The 20,737-nt window shown below is 37.8% G+C and overlaps 2 protein-coding genes across 10 annotated transcripts in view; one reads left to right on the forward strand and one right to left on the reverse strand.

Annotated features, from left to right (window-relative positions):
- Tmem87a (transmembrane protein 87A) overlaps positions 1–17,524 on the reverse strand; it is a 56,742-nt gene extending 39,218 nt beyond the window's left edge. For all 3 annotated transcript variants that reach the window (XM_074065749.1, XM_074065748.1, XM_074065750.1), the window contains exons 1-6: positions 17,381–17,524; positions 16,112–16,172; positions 13,013–13,098; positions 5,243–5,356; positions 2,173–2,226; positions 2,044–2,088 (exon numbers count right to left, since the gene is read on the reverse strand). In XM_074065749.1, the coding sequence (XP_073921850.1) occupies positions 2,044–2,088; positions 2,173–2,226; positions 5,243–5,356; positions 13,013–13,098; positions 16,112–16,172; positions 17,381–17,524 (504 nt within the window). The remainder of the gene's footprint in view (positions 1–2,043; positions 2,089–2,172; positions 2,227–5,242; positions 5,357–13,012; positions 13,099–16,111; positions 16,173–17,380) is intronic.
- An 84-nt stretch (positions 17,525–17,608) lies between these two features.
- Ganc (glucosidase alpha, neutral C) overlaps positions 17,609–20,737 on the forward strand; it is a 65,825-nt gene continuing 62,696 nt past the window's right edge. For 2 of the 7 annotated variants that reach the window (XR_012445429.1, XM_074065743.1), the window contains exons 1-2: positions 17,715–18,583; positions 20,048–20,110. Coding sequence is in view for 5 of the 7 variants with exons in the window: in XM_074065743.1 (XP_073921844.1) it covers positions 18,555–18,583; positions 20,048–20,110 (92 nt within the window). In the remaining 2 variants the exon portion in view is untranslated. Of the gene's footprint in view, positions 18,584–20,047; positions 20,111–20,737 lie in introns of all 7 variants that reach the window. The other 5 variants (XM_074065740.1, XM_074065739.1, XM_074065741.1 and 2 more) reach the window with 5 other exon arrangements.

Here is a 20,737-nt window from a genome sequence, read left to right on the forward strand (position 1 = left end):
CCTGCGCCAAGGAATTTATGAATGAAAACATTATAAATGTGCACAAAGCTATAGCTAGACATGATGAATGTGCCCTTGTCCAGAATGGGGGAAACTTAGAAACAACACAATATACATCAATTGCGAGTTAATTATTAACACTATGGCAAATGGAATACTTTGCAGCCATGAAAAGGTGAAGCAGTACTCAATGTACCAATTTATTAGTGAAAAGAATACATTGAGAAGTAATATAAATAAAGGGATCTCATTTTGGTTAATATACATCTGCTTTAGCAATCACTCCCAATTGCTAAACCTGTTAGAAAACAAAATTTGACAGGATTTTTTTAAGTTACATAATCAAAAACTTCTAATACAGAATTTTTTTTAAACCAGCAAATAAAGATTTAAAAACAAATGTAGCTACAATATTCACAATACTGTTTGAAACCTGAATATGATGAAACACATATAAATGTCCCTGAATAAAGACTATTACATTTCAAAAATCAGCCAGATGCCATGCAGTTATTTACCAAGCTAGGAAGATGTCCATGTTAAATTACTAAGCTTAGAAAGGTTCCATAATACAAACTACAAAACTCACTTTCTGAAATAAATATGAACTATGCATAGAAAAGAGACTCTCTTCCAAGCCCCTTGAAACCAAAGTCTTTGAAACTTTGACAGCTGTGAAGACAGCAGCTTGGCAGCCAAACAGATTTGAAGGTCCCTAAAAGATCAGTCACCCAAGCTGACTGGCAGCTGATGCAAATCCCCCTTCTCAGGGCTTGACTCTATCTGACCTCCTCACTTACATAGAAACACCATACTCAGCAGCAATCGTTAAAGATCACAGCTGCCTGATGTAACACAAATGTTGAAGTTAACACGGGGCTGAACAGAAACTTAAAGGAAAAAACTGGAGAGTGAGATGTCTGTAGGGACTTTGAAAAGCCACAATATTCCTGGAAATCTTGATGGCCACACACATGTGCAGGGTTACATACATATGCCCAGGTGGGACCTGAGAAGGCCTGAATCATCCACCTCTGGAAGATCTTACTGCTCTATACAAGCAGGAAGTAAAGGTTAAGACAGAGTTGTAAACTATAAAGGAAGCGACACACAAGATTGTGCATCACATGACCTACTGTATAAAATGTCCAGAAGAGACAAATCCACAGAGACGGGGCAAGGAGGAGGGGAGAATAACGGACAATGGGTATGGAGCGCTTTTCAGGTAATAAAGAGTTATGAAATTAGCAGCTGCTGGTTGCACAACTTGTGTGCAACCAAGTGCGCCGTGTATGCTAAAAACCACTAAACTGCATGCTTTAAAAGGATCACTCCTGTAGTATGTATGCTATGTCTTGATAAAGTTATTATAAAATTTAAAACTTAAGCCAGACATGGTGGCCCACACTACAGTCCCAGCACTTGAGAAGCTGAGGCAGCAGGATTATGGCTTTGAGGCCAACCCAGGCTACACAGCAAAACCTTTTCTCAAAAACAAACAAATTAATTTTTTAAATAAAATTAAAAATTTTAACCGACTTTGTAAAAAAAAAAAAAAACCACAGCCCAAAATGGATCTTACTTCCTCTGTATTTTTAACTAGAAAAGTTTTAAAGAATTACTTATTATAAATTAGAAAATGAAAAAAGACCCCATACAATATGTATTTATGAAAATATAAAAGCCTAATGATAGACTTTGGCCTTATTTTAGTTTTCCAAAGTCTCTGCTAATTATATTCTGAACAGATAATTTTAGATGGTGTTTACTAAGGTCCTTTTGAATAAGTTTCTTCCTGCTTACAAACATTATTAAAGAAGAAATATGAAAGCAATACAGTTTTATTGTAGAAAATACAGAAAATACAAAAAAGAAAAAAAAAATCACTCATAATATCATCAAAAGACAACATTAACATTTTGGTGTATAATTTTCAGTACTCAGTTCCTTTTTAACTGTCAGCATACTGAAAAGATAGTTCAAATCTGCATGAACATAAAACTAATATACATGTCAATACCACAAACGCCCAAATACACTTACAGTTCTGTCTCCAGTAAAGGTAAGATTTGTTCCATTCTCTTTAGCCTTCAAATAATACAAAAGAGAAAAGAAAATTAATTCAGAAAAGTTTTAACTTTACTCTCAGAAATATGTAAGGAAAACAATTACCTCCTGTTTTTCTCCTAAAAGAGGCAGCCGATGCACATAATCCCCAGAAAAACTCTATGAAAGAAACATAAAACAAAATTAAAGATGTATAAGTAGTAAAAGTATAGCTCAGAAGACACAGATATGGTTAAAACCAAATATGACTCAACAACAGTAAATGTAGTAATGGAGCACTGGCAGACAAGAGATTTCCAATCAGATGGAACTGGAGAACATCATTCTGAGTGAGGTTAGCCTGGCCCAAAAGACCAAAAATCGTATGTTCTCCCTCATATGTGGACATTAGATCAAGGGCAAACACAACAAGGGGATTGGACTATGAGCACATGATAAAAGCGAGAGCACACAAGGGAGGGGTGAGGATAGGTAAGACACCTAAAAAACTAGCTAGCATTTGTTGCCCTTAATGCAGAGAAACTAAAGCAGATACCTTAAAGCAACTGAGGCCAATAGGAAAAGGGGACCAGGAACTAGAGAAAAGGTTAGATCAAAAAAGAATTAACCTAGAAGGTAACACCCACGCACAGGAAATCAATGTGAGTCAATGCCCTATATAGCTATCCTTATCTCAACCAGCAAAACCCCTTGTTCCTTCCTATTATTGCTTATACTCTCTCTACAACAAAATTAGAGATAAGGGCAAAATAGTTTCTGCTGGGTATTGAGGGGGGGGAGCGGGAGGGGGTAGAGTGGGTGGTAAGGGAGGGGGTGGGGGCAGGGGGGAGAAATGAACCAAGCCTTGTATGCACATATGAATAATAAAAGAAAAATGAAAAAAAAAAAAAAAGAGATTTCCAATCAACTATAGACTTGTAAATAAAACCTGCTGAAAACAAAAAACAGTATGAAACTAAACTGCCACTCAATTTTTCTATAAGGACAACAAACATTTTAGAAAGACAAAACCTGGAGGTTTGGTTCAAGATCAGCCCAGGCAAAAAAGTTAGCCAGACTCTATCTCAAAAAACAAGTGGAGCTGCCATGGTGGTGCACTGTGCATCCATCAATCCCAAGAGGCAGATCTCAAGTTCAAGGCCAAACTGAGCTATATAGCAAGACCCACTCTAAAAAAAAAAAAGAAATCTACCTGGGCTCTAGAGGCTCACACCTGTAATCCCAGGTTCTCAAGAAGCAGAGAACAGGAGGATCGTGGTTCAAAGGCAACCCAGGCAAATAGTTTGTGAGATCCTACCTTAAAAAAACCCGTCACAAAAAAGGGCTAGTGGAGTAACTCAAGGTGTAGGCCCTGATTCAAACCCCAGTACCACAAAAAAAAGTCTAAGCTATGACAAGAGCTGAACTCTTGCAATTATCAATAACTTTATTTGCTTGTCAATTTCTGAATATTAAATTAAAATATAATAACTTTATTTCTAGTGACTGGGCAGAAAATCTAGTTTTCAGTCAACTCTGCACTACTTCAAGGTAATTTGCTAAACAATACACTGCATTTTAAATGCAGTGAGAACAAAGCAAGGACTAATACTATACTTGCACATTTTTTCAGTCAAAAAGTTGGTATTAGATCCTATTTCTAAGAAAATAGAATCTCATATCAAAAACTGCATTTATGTGATTACATACATAGGCATTAAAACATATCATTCATCTTTTCTTTCTCTAAATGAGGTCTGAAATTCAACACTAAGGAAGTGATAGTCTTTTGATTTGACATCTATAGTAGCAAAAACTAAAACCCCTGATTTTTCTGGAGACAAATCAACTAGATAAGAGAATTAAAAATTTGAAGTGTTAAATTCCCATTGACAGGCCAAGTACACTGGCTCACACCTGTAATCCCAGCTAATAAGGAGGCAGAAATCAGGAGGATGAAGGTTCAAGACCAGCACAGGCAGTAAATTAGCAAGACCCCATTTTAATCAATAAATTGGGTATGGTGGTACACATTTGTAATTCCAGCTAGTGACAGTATAAATAGGAAAATCTTGGTCAGAGGTCAGCCCAGGCAAAAATGAAAGTATATATTAAAAAAATAACTGAAATAAAAAGGGCTAGGGGCATGGCTCAAGTAGTAGACCACCTGCCTAGGAAGTGTAAGGCCAGAATTTAAAAAAAAAATGCCCATCAACAGATGGATAGATAAAATGTATGGGTTGGTGAAGTGGCTCAAGTGGTAGAGCACTTGCCTAGCAAGCATGAGGCTCTGAGTTCAAACCGCAGTGCCACCAAAAAAATAGTAAATAATAAATAATGTAATATATGAATATAATGAAATATAATTCAGCTTTAAAGGGGAAATGAAATTCTGATACATGCTACAACATGGATGACCTTGAAATGAAAGAATGCAGACAAAAAAGAATAAAAACTGTCTGACTATACTCAAATTCGTAAAGAAAGCAAAATAGTGGTTACTAGGGGCTGGGCATGACTGTTTACTAGGTAGAGCTTAGTGATATAGCTGTGCAGCAAAGTGAATTTGTAAACTTAGATACAGTTAAAATGGTAACACATAATTCACAACAATAAAAAGAACTGGGGTTTTGCTTTTCACACACAAAGGAAAAGTGCATCCTCTCTCTCTCCCTTTTTTTTGGGGGGGGGGGGTGTGAGGGTTGGGAGGGGATAACTGGTGTATGAACCCAGGGCATCGATTTGCTAGGCAAGACTACCACTTGAGCCACGCCCCTACTCCTTTTGGCTTTGGTTATTTTTGAGATAGGGTCACGTGTTTTTGCCCCAGTCTGGACCATTATTCTCCTAGTTACACTTCCCATGTAGCTGGGATGACAAGTACCCGCCACCACACCCAGCTTTCATTGGTTGAGATGGGGGGGTCTCATAAACCTTTGCAAAAGGCTGACCTCGAACCACAGTCCTCCCAATCTCAGCCTCCCAAGTATCTGGGATTACAGACTTGACACCTGGCTGCATCCTTTCTTTAATGAGATAAATATGTAAGTGGCTGACAATGTGCCTATTAGAAGAAGCTTCCAACTTATTTCTTCTAGAAGAAGTATCTGGCAGATGGAAAACAGAGACAGGAAAAAAACACAGATAATATATTTTTTACCTCTTCTATTTCCCTACAAACATTTCCAAAGATTACCTGTGCTTTGAAGAGGTCACTGCAGTTCTGGAACAATTTTGATGATGTTTGGTATTTTCCAGACAAGCCTCTTTTTTCCTTAAGTTTTTCCAAATATGTCTCTACTTCTTCCGCCTGGGAAAAAAAGAGATACAAAGTATTTAACTTATTCTTCACAAATAGATTTTTAGAAGGTAGCAGATAACCTACAGTACAAATACAACTTAAGAGTTTACTGTTTTGAGAATTAACAGCATCAAAGACTATATAGCAGTATATAAATAAGAACCTCTAAAGCAGGCAGGTGCCAGTGGCTCACATCTATAATATATTTTAGCTACTCAGGAGGCAGAAACCAGGAAGATCATGGTTCAAAGCCAGCCAGAGCAAATAGTTCGAGAGACCCTATCTCGAAAACACTCAACACAAAAAAAGGACTGATGAAGTGGTTCAAGTAGAAGAATGCCTGCCTAGCAAGAGTGCAGTCCAAACCCCAGTACCATAAAAAAAAAGAATGTGAAGTTAGTAAACTCTATAGTGCAGAATTCTAGTCTTCAGCTCACAGAGGGTAGCTCTCCAACAATTCTGGGTAGACCAGGAAACCATCGTCAGAGTATACTTGAGTTCATAAGCTAAGAAAGACTAAAAACTGTTGCAGCCATTCCTGGCCTACAGCTGATACTCAAAAAAAAAAAAAAAAAAAATCATTCATCATTTGTGAGTTCTGTGAATTTTCTCCCATCATCACATCTCTGACCTTGCCCTCATTAGAAAAGGCTCTATCACATCCTCTCCAACCTTTTGCTTATCATTTCCATACTTCTATCCCATAGCAATTCAAAGTAATTATCATCCGCATTTCCTACAAAGGCAGGATCTAAGTTCTTGACAAGTGCAAAGCAAGTTTTAAATGCATGAACCTTTTACTATAAATACAATTAGTGATCAATTAAAAGAAAAAGGTCAATGATATTTCAAACCATATTCTAGACAAGTTATCATTTCTTTCTAAATTCCTCAGTCCTTTCATTCCTTCCGGTCATACAATCCTATTCAATGTTATATAACAAAAGCAAAAAACAATCACCAACAAAAAAAGCTCATGTAAAACTTTAACACGAAGGAGAGACTTAAAATACTGTCATTCTAAAAAGACTAATTGGACAGAAGGCAGTTTTTAAGACATCAGACTATCTTTGTATAGAAGTTTCAAGAGAAGGAAAAAAAGAAAAGGCTGCAAACTGCAAAGGGCTGGATGGAAATCCACCTCAGAATAATACATCTTTAATGCTGAAGTATCATCTACCACAGTCATTCTCTAGACAATGGTGATCTATAACCTCTTTCACAAGGTTCAAATGATCAAAAAAATTCTTTGCCTTGCACTGATCATAAAAAACAACGGCATGTAAAACTGATGCCCCTAATGAGGAAGCAAAGCAGGGGGCTTGAAATAATTATATTCTTTCTTCAGTCAATAACACACAGTTTTAAAAATGCTAATTTTATGCCAGAATGTCCTTGATGAAGCATTAAAAATGACTGTTACTGCACTGCTGGAGTGGCTCAAGTGGTAGAGCACCTGCCTAGCAAGTATGAGGCTCTGAGTTCAAGCCCCAGAATCACAAAGAAAAAAAAAATTGTTATTAAAATCTGGATTTGTTAAAAAAAAAAAAAAGGCCTGTTTTAATTATGTAAGTAACACAATGAGAAATATGCAAAATATAATAAATGATCATTGAGATAAAGCACTCTACAACTGTTTTGGCTTGAGAACTAAGTTCAATATTTTTTTTTTAACTTGAAAGAATGAATGACTACAATTATTTTTTTACTTAAAAAAAATGACCGGCCTCAGACAGTTATTCAGGTTTGATTTAGGAGACATTCTTCTGAAAATGGACTATAATTTTAAGAAATACAACTGATGGTACTACTGCCAATGATAAAATTTGAGCAAAAACTGGAATTTTAGAGAACGTCTGTCTGCTAATATGAGCTAATGGCTTCTGATACTTAAGGAACAATGGATGAGATGGGGGGGTGGGAAGAAGACGGTAGGGGTTATTAACAATACAATTTAGAATTAAATATAAAATAAGTTAATATTTCAAAGACTTATATGTCAACCAGTATTTTCTAAATGAGCAATGAATAATGTTACAAAATCATACATGAGTAAAAGATCTATTCAAAGTATAGGACACTTCAGTGGATTTTACATTACATAATACAAAAAAGTTCATTAATATGGTTTCACATTCCACATTCCAACTAACTTTAAGAAACTCCAATGGATTCCAAGATGGCGGCTAGAGGTAGGAAGCAGAAAGCGACCCTCCTATAGTGAAATCTTGGAGAGACGCTGGAGACACACTTTGCAGGCATAATCACTGAGAAAAGGCATAACTTTGACCCCTCCACATCTCCAGCCGGTGCAGAGAATCTCCACTTCACGTTAAACGGAGAAACGAGGAGGGCCCCCAGGGCCGCCAGTGGCCGGCGCCCATACGGCATGGGAAGACGCGGACCAGGAGACTCATCTCACTGACAGAAATAAGCATATGCTTAGGATGAAAGTCTGGAAGAAGATTTACCAAGCCAATGGCCCCCGAAAACAAGCAGGAGTAGCAATACTTATCTCTGACAAAGTAGACTTCAAACCTACATTGATCAAACGAGATAAAGAAGGACATTCCATACTAATAAAAGGGGAAATAGACCAAAAGGAAATAATAATCATCAATCTGTATGCCCCCAATGTCAACGCACCCAATTTCATCAAACATACCCTGAAAGACCTAAAAGCATATATAAACGCCAACACAGTGGTTGTGGGAGACTTTAACACTCCATTATCATCAATAGATAGGTCATCCAAACAAAAACTCAATAAAGAAATCCAAGATCTAAAATATGCAATAGATCAAGTGGACCTAGTAGATGTCTACAGAACATTTCATCCAACCTCTATACAATATACATTCTTCTCAGCAGCCCATGGAACCTTCTCCAAAATAGATCATATCCTAGGGCACAAAGCAAGCCTCAGCAAATATAAGAAAATAGAAATAATACCGTGCATACTATCTGACCACAATGCAGTAAAAGTAGAACTCAACAACAAAAGTAAAGACAAAAAACATGCAAACAGCTGGAAACTAAATAACTCATTACTTAATGAAGAGTGGATCATCGATGCAATAAAAGAGGAAATTAAAAAGTTCCTGGAAGTCAATGAAAACGAAAACACAACCTACCGGAACCTATGGGACACAGCTAAGGCAGTCTTGAGAGCAAAGTTTATAGCCATGAGTGCATATATTAAAAAGATTGAAAGATCCCAAATCAATGTCCTAATGATACATCTCAAACTCCTAAAAAAACAAGAACAAGCAAATCCCAAAACAAATAGAAGGAGAGAAATAATAAAAATAAGAGCTGAAATCAACGAAATAGAAACCAAAAAAACCATACAAAGAATTAATGAAACAAAAAGTTGGTTCTTTGAAAAAATAAACAAGATCGATAGACCCCTGGCAAACCTGACTAAAATGAGGAGAGAAAAAACCCAAATTAGTAGAATTAGGAATGCAAAAGGGGAGATAACAACAAACACCATGGAAGTCCAGGAAATCATCAGAGACTACTTTGAGAACCTATATTCAAATAAATTTGAAAATCTTAAAGAAATGGACAGATTTCTAGATACATATGATCATCCAAAACTGAACCAAGAGGAAATTAATCACCTGAATAGACCCATAACACAAAATGAAACTGAAGCAGCAATCAAGAGTCTCCCCAAAAAGAAAAGTCCAGGACCTGATGGATTCTCTGCTGAATTCTATCAGACCTTTAAAGAAGAACTGATACCAACACTCCTTTTTTTTTTTTTTCATTTTTCTTTTATTATTCATATGTGCATACAAGGCTTGGTTCATTTCTCCCCCCTGCCCCCACCCCCTCCCTTACCACCCACTCCACCCCCTCCCGCTCCCCCCCTCAATACCCAGCAGAAACTATTTTGCCCTTATCTCTAATTTTGTTGTAGAGAGAGTATAAGCAATAATAGGAAGGAACAAGGGGTTTTGCTGGTTGAGATAAGGATAGCTATACAGGGCATTGACTCACATTGATTTCCTGTGCATGGGTGTTACCTTCTAGGTTAATTCTTTTTGATCTAACCTTTTCTCTAGTTCCTGGTCCCCTTTTCCTATTGGCCTCAGTTGCTTTAAGGTATCTGCTTTAGTTTCTCTGCATTAAGGGCAACAAATGCTAGCTAGTTTTTTAGGTGTCTTACCTATCCTCACCCCTCCCTTGTGTGCTCTCGCTTTTATCATGTGCTCATAGTCCAATCCCCTTACCAACACTCCTTAAACTGTTCCACGAAATAGAAAGGGAAGGAAAACTGCCAAACACATTTTATGAAGCCAGTATTACACTTATCCCAAAACCAGGCAAAGACACCTCCAAAAAGGAGAACTATAGGCCAATCTCCTTAATGAACATTGATGCAAAAATCCTCAACAAAATAATGGCAAACCGAATTCAGCAACATATTAAAAAGATTATTCACCACGACCAAGTAGGCTTCATCCCAGGGATGCAGGGGTGGTTCAACATACGAAAATCAATAAATGTAATAAACCACATTAACAGAAGCAAAGACAAAAACCACTTGATCATCTCAATAGATGCAGAAAAAGCCTTTGATAAGATCCAACATCATTTCATGATAAAAGCTCTAAGAAAACTAGGAATAGAAGGAAAGTTCCTCAACATTATAAAAGCTATATATGACAAACCTACAGCCAGCATTATACTTAACAGAGAAAAACTGAAACCATTCCCTCCAAAATCAGGAACCAGACAAGGATGCCCACTATCTCCACTCCTATTCAACATAGTACTGGAATTCCTAGCCAGAGCAATTAGGCAAGAAGAAGGAATAAAGGAATACAAATAGGTAAAGAAACTGTCAAAATATCCCTATTTGCAGACGACATGATCCTATACCTTAAAGACCCAAAAAACTCTACTCAGAAGCTTCTAGACATCATCAATAGCTATAGCAAGGTAGCAGGATATAAAATCAACGTAGAAAAATCATTAGCATTTCTATACACTAATAATGAACAAACTGAAAAAGAATATATGAAAACAATTCCATTTAAAATAGCCTCAAAAAAAAATCAAATACCTAGGTGTAAACCTAACAAAAGATGTGAAAGACCTCTACAAGGAAAACTATACACTTCTGAAGAAAGAGACTGAGGAAGACTATAGAAAGTGGAGAGATCTCCCATGCTCATGGATTGGTAGAATCAACATAGTAAAAATGTCGATACTCCCAAAAGTAATCTACATGTTTAATGCAATTCCCATCAAAATTCCAATGACATTCATTAAAGAGATTGAAAAATCTACTGTTAAATTTATATGGAAACACAAGAGGCCACGAATAGCCAAGGCAATACTCAGCCAAAAGAACAATGCAGGAGGTATCACAATACCTGACTTCAAACTATATTACAAAGCAATAACAATAAAAACAGCATGGTACTGGCACAAAAACAGACATGAAGACCAGTGGAACAGAATAGAAGATCCAGATATGAAGCCACACAACTATAACCAACTTATCTTTGACAAAGGAGCTAAAAATATATGATGGAGAAATAGCAGCCTCTTCAACAAAAACTGCTGGGAAAACTGGTTAGCAGTCTGCAAAAAACTGAAACTAGATCCATGTATATCACCCTATACCAAGATCAACTCAAAATGGATCAAGGATCTTAATATCAGACCCCAAACTCTTAAGTTGATACAAGAAAGAGTAGGAAATACTCTGGAGTTAGTAGGTATAGGTAAGAACCTTCTCAATGAAACCCCAGCAGCATAGCAAATAAGAGATAGCATAGATAAATGGGACCTTATAAAACTAAAAGGCTTCTGTTCATCAAAAGAAATGGTCTCTAAACTGAAGAGAACACCCACAGAGTGGGAGAAAATATTTGCCAACTATACATCAGACAAAGGACTGATAACCAGAATATACAGGGAACTTAAAAAACTAAATTCTCCCAAAACTAATGAACCAATAAAGAAATGGGCAAGTGAACTAAACAGAACTTTCTCAAAAGAAGAAATTCAAAAGGCAAGAAAACACATGAAAAAATGCTCACCATCTCTAGCAATAAAGGAAATGCAAATTAAAACCATGCTAAGATTCCACCTCACCTCTGTTAGAATAGCCATCATCAGCAACACCACCAACAGGTGTTGGCGAGGATGCGGGAAAAAGGAACCCTCTTACACTGTTGGTGGGAATGTAGACTAGTACAACCACTCTGGAAAAAAATTTGGAGGCTACTTAAAAAGCTGGACATCGATCTACCATTTGATCCAGCAATACCACTCTTGGGGATATACCCAAAAGACTGTTACTCCAGAGGCACCTGTACATCCATGTTTATTGCGGCACTATTCACAATAGCCAAGCTATGGAAACAGCCAAGATGTCCCACCACTGACGAATGGATTAAGAAAATGTGGTATCTATACACAATGGAATTTTATGCAGCCATGAAGAAGAACGAAATGTTATCATTCGCTGGTAAATGGATGGAATTGGAGAACATCATTCTGAGTGAGGTCAGCCTGGCTCAAAAAACCAAAAATCGTATGTTCTCCCTCATATGTGGACATTAGATCAAGGGCAAACACAACAAGGGGATTGGACTATGAGCACATGATAAAAGCGAGAGCACACAAGGGAGGGATGAGGATAGGTAAGACACCTAAAAAACTAGCTAGCATTTGTTGCCCTTAACGCAGAGAAACTAAAGCAGATACCTCAAAGCAACTGAGGCCAATAGGAAAAGGGGAACAGGTACTAGAGAAAAGGTTAGATCAAAAAGAATTAACCTAGAAGGTAACACCCACGCACAGGAAATCAATGTGAGTCAATGCCCTGTATAGCTATCCTTATCTCAACCAGCAAAAACTCTTGTTCCTTCCTATTATTGCTTATACTCTCTCTACAACAAAATTAGAGATAAGGGCAAAATAGTTTCTGCTGGGTATTGGGGGGGGGCGGAGTGGGTGGTAAGGGAGGGGGTGGGGGTAGTGGGGAGAAATGAACCAATCCTTGTATGCACATATGAATAATAAAAGAAAAATGGAAAAAAAAAAAAGAAAAGAAACTCCAGTTATTGAGTTTTGATATAGAAACAATATAGAAACAAAGGACATCTGCAATTATCCAATAAGATGTCACTAAAATACCATTCCCTTTTCTCTATTAGGTCAGTTTTCAACATACACTTCAACCTAAATTGTCATACTGAGTAAAGAATGAGATGTAAGAATCTACTTGTCTTCTGTTATGATACATTTTAAATAAAGAGATGTACAAAAGTACAAAACAGGGCTGGGGGCAGAGCTCAAGTAGTAGAGAGCCTACCTAGCAAACATGAGGCCCTGAGTTCAAACCCCAGTACTGCAAATAAAATTATATTTTAATATCTTCTCAGCTTTAATTTCTAAAAGAGAAACACATGAACAAAGGCTTTTGGAGTCTACAGTAATTTTTTAAGAATGTAAGAGTTCTGAGACCAAAAAAATTGAGAATAGCTGATACAGCAGGTCTGCAAACTGGGAAGCATGGACTGTAGTTCAGCTCTGCTCCTTCACAACTATATGCTATTCTTTCCTCTATTAAATGAAGATGTTGGGACTATATGGCTTTGACAGCCCAAGAAAAGTCTATAATTTTATGTTCCTTACCTTGAAGTTGTAGATTTCATTGTAACAATCAGCACTTTTGAGAAACCATGTTATATTCAAAGACAGCTCACAAGGTTCTCCATCAACTGTAAAAGAAGAAATCACTGAATAAAAGATGATTCCCGAATGAAACAGTTTTTCTTAAAAGTATTTCCCTTTTAGTCAATACCTTGTTTATTTGCTGCACTAAGCTGAGATACTCAAAGAACATTCCTTCTCCAAACGTAAGGAAATGGCATAAAACATGCGAAAAGAACAATATTCTTCAGATAAGTGTATCGGTCATCCAAAGGAACAGTAATTTAGCTATGATTTTATCCTTTTGAACCTGTAGGTTTAATTCTATGCCTTAAAACCTCAATTTCTCAAAGAGAAAAACCTAGGAGTGATAAAGCAGTTCTAAGTTAAAACCAGAGTTCTATTATTCAAATACTTACTGAGCAGAGCACAAGTACGCGAAGATACAATAGCTGTGTTAGGTCAAAGAGAGGAATTGATAGGAACAAATTATCTAAGCTCCTTAAAAAGGCTACAGTCTAGTTGGAGAGACACATAATAACATTAGGGATGTCACAAGGCAATAGTCACGATTGTTAAATGGTGACATAAATAATAGCTCTACTCGGAAAAATTCATGGCTTAGACCTTAAAAGACATCAACACTGGATACAAAGAGCAATGAACAAAAGATGAGCATGGCTGGAGAAGACAAATATAGCAAAAACAAAGATAAAGAGTACTAGATTTTTGTTTTTCAAAGCTCATCTTAAGAGAGGCCTCAAGCTGGCAGAGTGGCTCAAGTGGTAAAGCACCTGGCCTAACAAGCACGAGGCCGAGTGAAAAAAAAACAGAGAGGCCTCACTGAAATTATGGAAACTTCACAGAACTTATTAAACATAGTTTGGAACATAATATTCTAATAGACCAAGGTATTAGCCTGAGAGCATAAACTTGACTATATTACAGATTAGCTATCTCAGCGGTATCAGAATTTCCTTTTATCTCATTCTAGCTGTGGGAAGGACAATGTAACTAAAGACTCCCTACTTTATCCAAACGTGACAAAAATAAACATGACTGATTTAGGAATTCACTTTTGGTTCATAACAAAAGCAGCCACTTAATTATAAGCTTCTTTTTTTTTTTGGTGGGACAAGGGCTCAAAAAGCAGGCACTTTGTGAGCTTGAGCCACATCTCCAGTCCATTTTGCTCTGGTTATTTTGGAGATGGAGTCTCACAAAGTATTTGTCCAGGCTGGCCTCAAAGAGCGAGCCCCTCGATCTCTGCCTCCCAAGAAAACAGACTACAGGAGTAAACCACAGGCACCTAGCTTGCTTTCTAATTCTTTTCTTATTTGTTTATTTAGGCAGTACTGGAGGCTCAAAACAGGGCCTTGCACTTGTTAGACAGGAACAGGGCACTACCATTTCAGCTATGCCCCAGTCCTTTTTGCTTTATTTTTCGAATAGGGTCTCTCATTTTTGCCCATAATCTTTAGACATATTTCTCCCAAGTAAGCTGGAATTACTGGCATGCACCATTACACCTAGCCCTCTTTTGTTTTAAACTGTTTTCTCAAACTAATTTTTAAATGACTTGCACATTTTCACAGCAGTGTGTTAGAATATGTAAAACTAACCTGTTGAGTAGAATTTATGGAAATCATATAAAGGATACTATTCAGAAGTACACATAGAGAGATAGATTCATTAATTAAAATTCAGAAAACATTGCCTAAACAGATTTGCAAGGGAATTTAGCTACAAAACTATCAGTCAATGCTAAAAGACAACTAACTTAGACAAAGCTTAGAACTCTGAGAGGAAGACAGTCTTGCCTAGGCCATTGAAGCTACAAACTACAACCACAAAAGTATAAAATTAGAGACAGCTGGTAAATATGGAAGAACAGAAGTATCCAAGAAAAAGCTAAAGGAAAATTTAAGGATCCTCAAATTCTCCAAAACAATGAAATGTAGATACTTTAAAATACACAGCTTATTTAACCTGGGGAAATACTATTAGATCAAAACACAGATTAGAAAAAAATGTACATAATAAAAGAACAGCATATGCTTTCAAGCTATTCAAGAGACAAAATCCTTCTACCCCTAACAGCTACTAGTAAACCAAGCAAGGCCAGAGTGTCAATAGATTTGACTTAAATCATATATAAGTGACTACTCTGGAGGTATTTTCATGGATGTAGTATATTCTTCACAGAAATTCCACCTGCTCCTTTCACCCTTACTGGAATGTGAGCTCAGTGAAGGAAGCTCCCTTTTCCTGTTGTCTTAAAAGAGTACCTAGCACACAGTAAGTAATAACTACTTAGCAAATAATTAAAAGAACAAAAGCATCCAACTGTGACTTATAACTCTGCACTTTCATGGAGAGAGATGAAATGATCTGATTATCTCTCATCTTGAAATAGAGCTTGCCATGACCACTTCTTGCCTAGAATAAAGCCAGTTTCACAACTAAAAGGAAGCTTTTCTTTAGTACACAATGGGATAATTTAGATTCTGATACAGGAGCTGTCCCACTAGACAAACCGGTTTTGTTCTACATAATCCCTATTTCCTGCATCTGGTAACTACTCCCTTGATAAATAAAAGGTCTGTTGAATATGTTTGTTCTGAGCCAATGACAAACCTAGGTCTTATTCTCAGTAAAACAACTAACAAGCATACAAGAGTAAAACCAGTGAACAGATTAAAAAAAAAAAATCACACATACAATTCAACGGAGATGTGACTGAATATACATTTTATATATAGTACGCATATACATCCACTATATAGTATCATATATTCAATACCGTATCTATAACATATATGGTACATAAAATACATATAACATGTACAGTGTGTATACATGTGAAAATAAGAGAAGAAAATAAAGTTCACACAAGTAAATATTCTGAATACTGGTATTCATTGAAAGAACCTTAATTATACTAAATATTTATTTATAGGTAGTGCCAGACTATTAAATTTTTGATCTCAATGCAAGTAGACTATCTGAGGTAGAAAACAGGTAATTTAAAAGTTTACCCTTAACTGTAAAAAAAAAAACTCATGAAATTCAAAAACTCACATTTGAGGAAGATAGTGGTATTTCTGAAAAGGATCTTTCCAAAACTAAAATAATTTTTCCCCTGCAGAGATAAAGATAAATAGCATCAAATCACTTTAATTTCCAAGACAGAATATAGCCACCTAAATTTATAAAGTATTCAAATTAATCTTCTTAATCAAAAAGACATCAGCATCTCTCCTTTTAGTGAAATTCAATCACATCCAAACTAGTGCAGACATGACTTCCCCACATTTCCACATCCCCACAGGTCATAAAACAGGGAGTGTAGAAGGAGGCTGGTAGAAATGTCAAGCCTTCATGGGATGTACCCATTAATCAGTTCATTTCCTTTACTCACTGATCACTAGTCAGAATAACCAGCTGTGTTTTTAAATAACTATTCCAGGAGCAGACAGAGGTTTATTTCCAAATCTAAAAGGACTTTATTAATCACATTTAGTAACAAGTGAAAACCTGAAATTGAGAACCTGAATGAATTCACTAGATGAATAAAAGCATAATGCCTGCCATATAAATTTGCAACCTGTAAGCAGAACAGAATAAAACAAAAAGTTAAAAGTGGGACTTTAATAGGACTAATGCTTTTTCTTTCTTTAGCAGTTCTTGCCTGCATCTAATTTTTGTCACTCACAGGAATATACTTCTTATTTCTTCAAAAGTGGGAGAGGAAAGAATAGGTTAACTGTCCAAATGAAAGACAAGCCTTACCACACTAAATTTTACAACTATTTCTTTTATTTTAGCCATTCCCGTGTTAAAACACATTTTAAAAAAAATCTCTAAAGCCTCCTAAACACACAATCTTAGAATACCCATTTCAAAGTTTAAATGAAATCAAACCACCTCCAGAAAAAAATGCCCAGAAACAAAAAGCTGCAGAGGAAAAAAGAGAGAAATGACGCCAATTTTCAGATCCCTCTCAAGCAACCCGGGATGAGCGGAGTCTGTGAAACTTCAGCTGGAAGCTTAGCCGCTCCATCTGTGCACCGTTTAAATACCTTTCAAGTCAGGCACTGAAAGTTGTCACCTTCCCGGAGAGAAGCCGCTCTGTCTTCTCCTACCCACTGCTCAAGTGGCCCTGCCACTCCTCCTTGCCTAGCCGCCAAATACGCGGCTTTCAGCCCCAGGGAGGTGGGTCCCTGCTGGCCAACGACCGGAATCCCACCCCCTTTGGAAGCTGACTTTTGCGGAACCTTCATGGACCCCTTGGGCCGCCGTAGCCCCACCTCTCGCTCCTCCAGGTTCAGTAGCTACTGTAACACTCACCGACGGCATGGGAATGGTCCACTTGGATCGGTCGGCAGCAGACACGGATGCCGGCCCTGTACCAAAAAGCAACAATGGAAACGGCTGAGCCCCCAGAAGAAGAAGAATGACAGGCAACACCTGAAGCCACGCAGCCGCCGCCATCTTCACAGCCCTGGAGTACCTACGGAAAGCATTTCACCCCCTTCCGGTTCGTCCCGCCCTCTTCCGGCTCTGCTCTGTGGGCGGGATCATCCGGGTCCTCGAGTCCTCAGGGGGCGTGGCCTGTTTGTATTGCGGAGGAGAGGCGTGGCTCTCCGACTGTCTGCACTCGGTGAGACTTTGGGCCAACAGAGCAAGCGTCCTTCTGTGGCAACTTGGTGCACAGGGTTGTGGACGTTCTGCGGAAGGGTCTCTGGTTTCGCGCTTCCCTTCTGTCTTCCAGTCCTTAAAGGATTTGGGGATCAGGCAAGCACCTGGAGTAACATTCGGCTTTTCGTTTCTCTAGCTTGCCCCTGTCCCTCTTTCGTTCTAAGTCAAAGTCGGACGCCCCGGTCAGAAGTCAGGAGCAGCGGTAATTCTGGCTGCCTGATTGGCGTCCAGTACTTACTGAGTTCTCCGGTTTGGAAGCTGTTTTAAGTAGCGATTCCTAGACTGTAATAGATAATCTTAAAAGACACCTTCTAACCTTGCAAAGTAGGATGCTGCAAGAGCGTTTGGAGACATCAGCCTTCAGCAGTGACTCAGCCTGCACTTCCCACTCAAAACTAAAAACGGGGAGAGCGTTGGCCAGTTGTCAGTGACAGCCTGCGGCGGGACTGCCACTGACAAAGTCCTGCAGCAGCCTGGCACCAATCAGGGAGGCAGTCCGGCGCTTCCTGGTTCTCACGCTCTCGACTTTTATCCTCTAGGGCTCCCGCATCCACGCCTCTTCTGCAAAGACTGTTTGGCTTCCTAAAGAGCGCGGTCCTCATCGGCCGCCCATGATCAAGAGAAGTTTGCCAAATAGCTCCCCGTGCAAACGGTTAGATTGCGCCTGAAAAATCACAGGAGCAAAAGCTAAGGTTTTGGAGACGACTCCGTTTCCCAGGAACTTGACAGTGGAGGAGTACTGGCCATAATTTAGACAGACTGCTCCTAGGCTTTTTACAAAGATCACTCCGAGGCTGTGGCCTGAGAACGGGACTGAGAAGCCATGGAAGCAGCTGAGAAAGAGGAAATCAGGTAAAGGCCAAGTGCTCCTACGGGGACTGACCCCAGGACACCACTGAAGTATCTGAAAGCAACCTTCTGGCCTTGAAGGTTTCACTGATATATATAGATATAGATATAGATATAGATATCTATAGATATAGATATCTATATCTATATATATATTTTTTGATCACACCATTTATTTGAGTGTTTGACATTGGTATGCTTTACCATTTTTTCTCAGTTCTGCAGGGAGTTAGGTAATGTTAGTAGCTAGCCCCTCATAAAATACTTACAGGATAGTTAAGTAACTCTTAACAGAGGAAAATGGCCCTCTGAACTCTGACAAATGAACAATAAGCATGTTGCTCTAGAAGTTCAGGTGTACCCACCTCTTTCTGTGTCATTCCAGAGCTCATTCTTCAATGCTGGAAAGAAGACACTGAAAGGTCTTCTAATCTTTGCACACTTGATTTAAAAGAAACATTGACAAAACCTGAGTTGAGTGAAGGACTTAATTAGTTCCATGATAAACAGTTTTTAGTATGGCTAAGTGTATCTATCTGTGTGGAACTGTTTTCATATTTTGAAATTTGTGTACAATCATAGCTTCCTACAAAACCATGGACATGCTGACTGCAGATATATTCAGCCACATCTCTGTGTGGAAGCTAGCATGGTTTTTACAACTTCTAGCCTATAGTTGTTTTAACTGATGAAGGCTAATTTATATACATATACTCAAGTAGCAATGCATATCTTGTTTGTGTTTTGTTCTAGAAACCATTCTTCTGGAAACTTTGTTTTAAAGAACATTGACCTTTAGACTGTCAGCAGTCTTAGAAAGCAAAACATTTCCCTTCTGTGTTTACTTCTTATTCTAGCTCTTTGCTCTTACCTCTCCTAGAGTATTTACAAGCTTGGACACTCTTTCTTATCTTTTGTTTGTTCTTTGAGACACAGTTTCACTCTAGTCCAGGCTGGCCTGGAAGTCATTATGTAGCCCAGGCTGGCCTTGAACTTGAGATACTCTTAGCCTTCCTCAGTGCTGGGATTATAGCCATGCCTGATTTCATGTCTTGATCTGAGCACAACGTCCAGTAAGAATATAGTCTGTTGATTAAGTGGGTGAGTGGGTTGTTTGGTTTGAGTTTGTTTTTGTTGTTGTTGTTTGCTCTTTCAGATTTTATTGTTGCAGCCATTATTTTAAAAGAAACCTCCCTTGTAAGTGACATTGCTTTCTGAGCAGCCTGAGAACTTAATATCTTCTTGTTTAACGTGGACATTTTGCCCAACAATATTGTACTGCAGTATGTGTGCTATTGTTACATGCCGTTATCGTGTTGTGGCAGTGGCACTGTTTTGCATTGTAGAATGCACTCCAAAGGTTTATTTTGCATGTATGTACTATAGTGATGATACAAAAACTGGGTCTACAAGCCCTGAGTTCACAAACCTGGTGTAAAATATGTTCCTTTAAATGTCTTTATTTAGTGTTGAAGATGAAGTTGTGGATAAAACCATTTTCAGAGACTGCAGCAAGATTGCTTTCTACAGGTAAAGAAAGTAAATATGTTATGTAGATAAAAAACATTTCTGACAATATTTCAAAATTAATGCTATTTAATTTTTGAAAATTGATAAACTTTCTAAGCAAAGGTCAATTAGAACATTTAATAATTAAGGAATTCATCAGGCAGGAGACTTCCACCTGTGCTTTAAGTTTTTAAATAAACAGGTATTTTATTTTAAAAGCAAAAAAACCTCTCTCATTCTCTCTCTCTCTTTTTTTTTTTTGGTTCTACTGAGGTTTGAACTCAGGACATCCTGCTTACTAGACAGATACTCTACCACTTGAGCCACACCCCCTGCAGAAAGTGTATACATATATACTTTCCTTATACCAAATTGTTTTCTGTATGTAGTGTTCTTTTTTCTGCTTTTAGTTTATTCTGAAGAGCATGACACTTGAGTTCAGAGATTTTACTCCATTTTTACAGCTGCATAATATTCCATTGGGTAGATGTACCATAATTGTTCTGTTCTGTCTCCTTTTTGCTATATCCTTGGGTTATTTTTCATTTTTTGCTATAATAGCACTATATAATAAAAAGCCATATATGTCATTTCCTACGCACACAAGTTATTTATAAGATAGATATCTAGGAACAGAGTTACCAGATG

Source organism: Castor canadensis, chromosome 2 (genome assembly GCF_047511655.1).
Source record: "Castor canadensis chromosome 2, mCasCan1.hap1v2, whole genome shotgun sequence".
Classification (NCBI taxonomy): domain Eukaryota; kingdom Metazoa; phylum Chordata; class Mammalia; order Rodentia; family Castoridae; genus Castor; species Castor canadensis.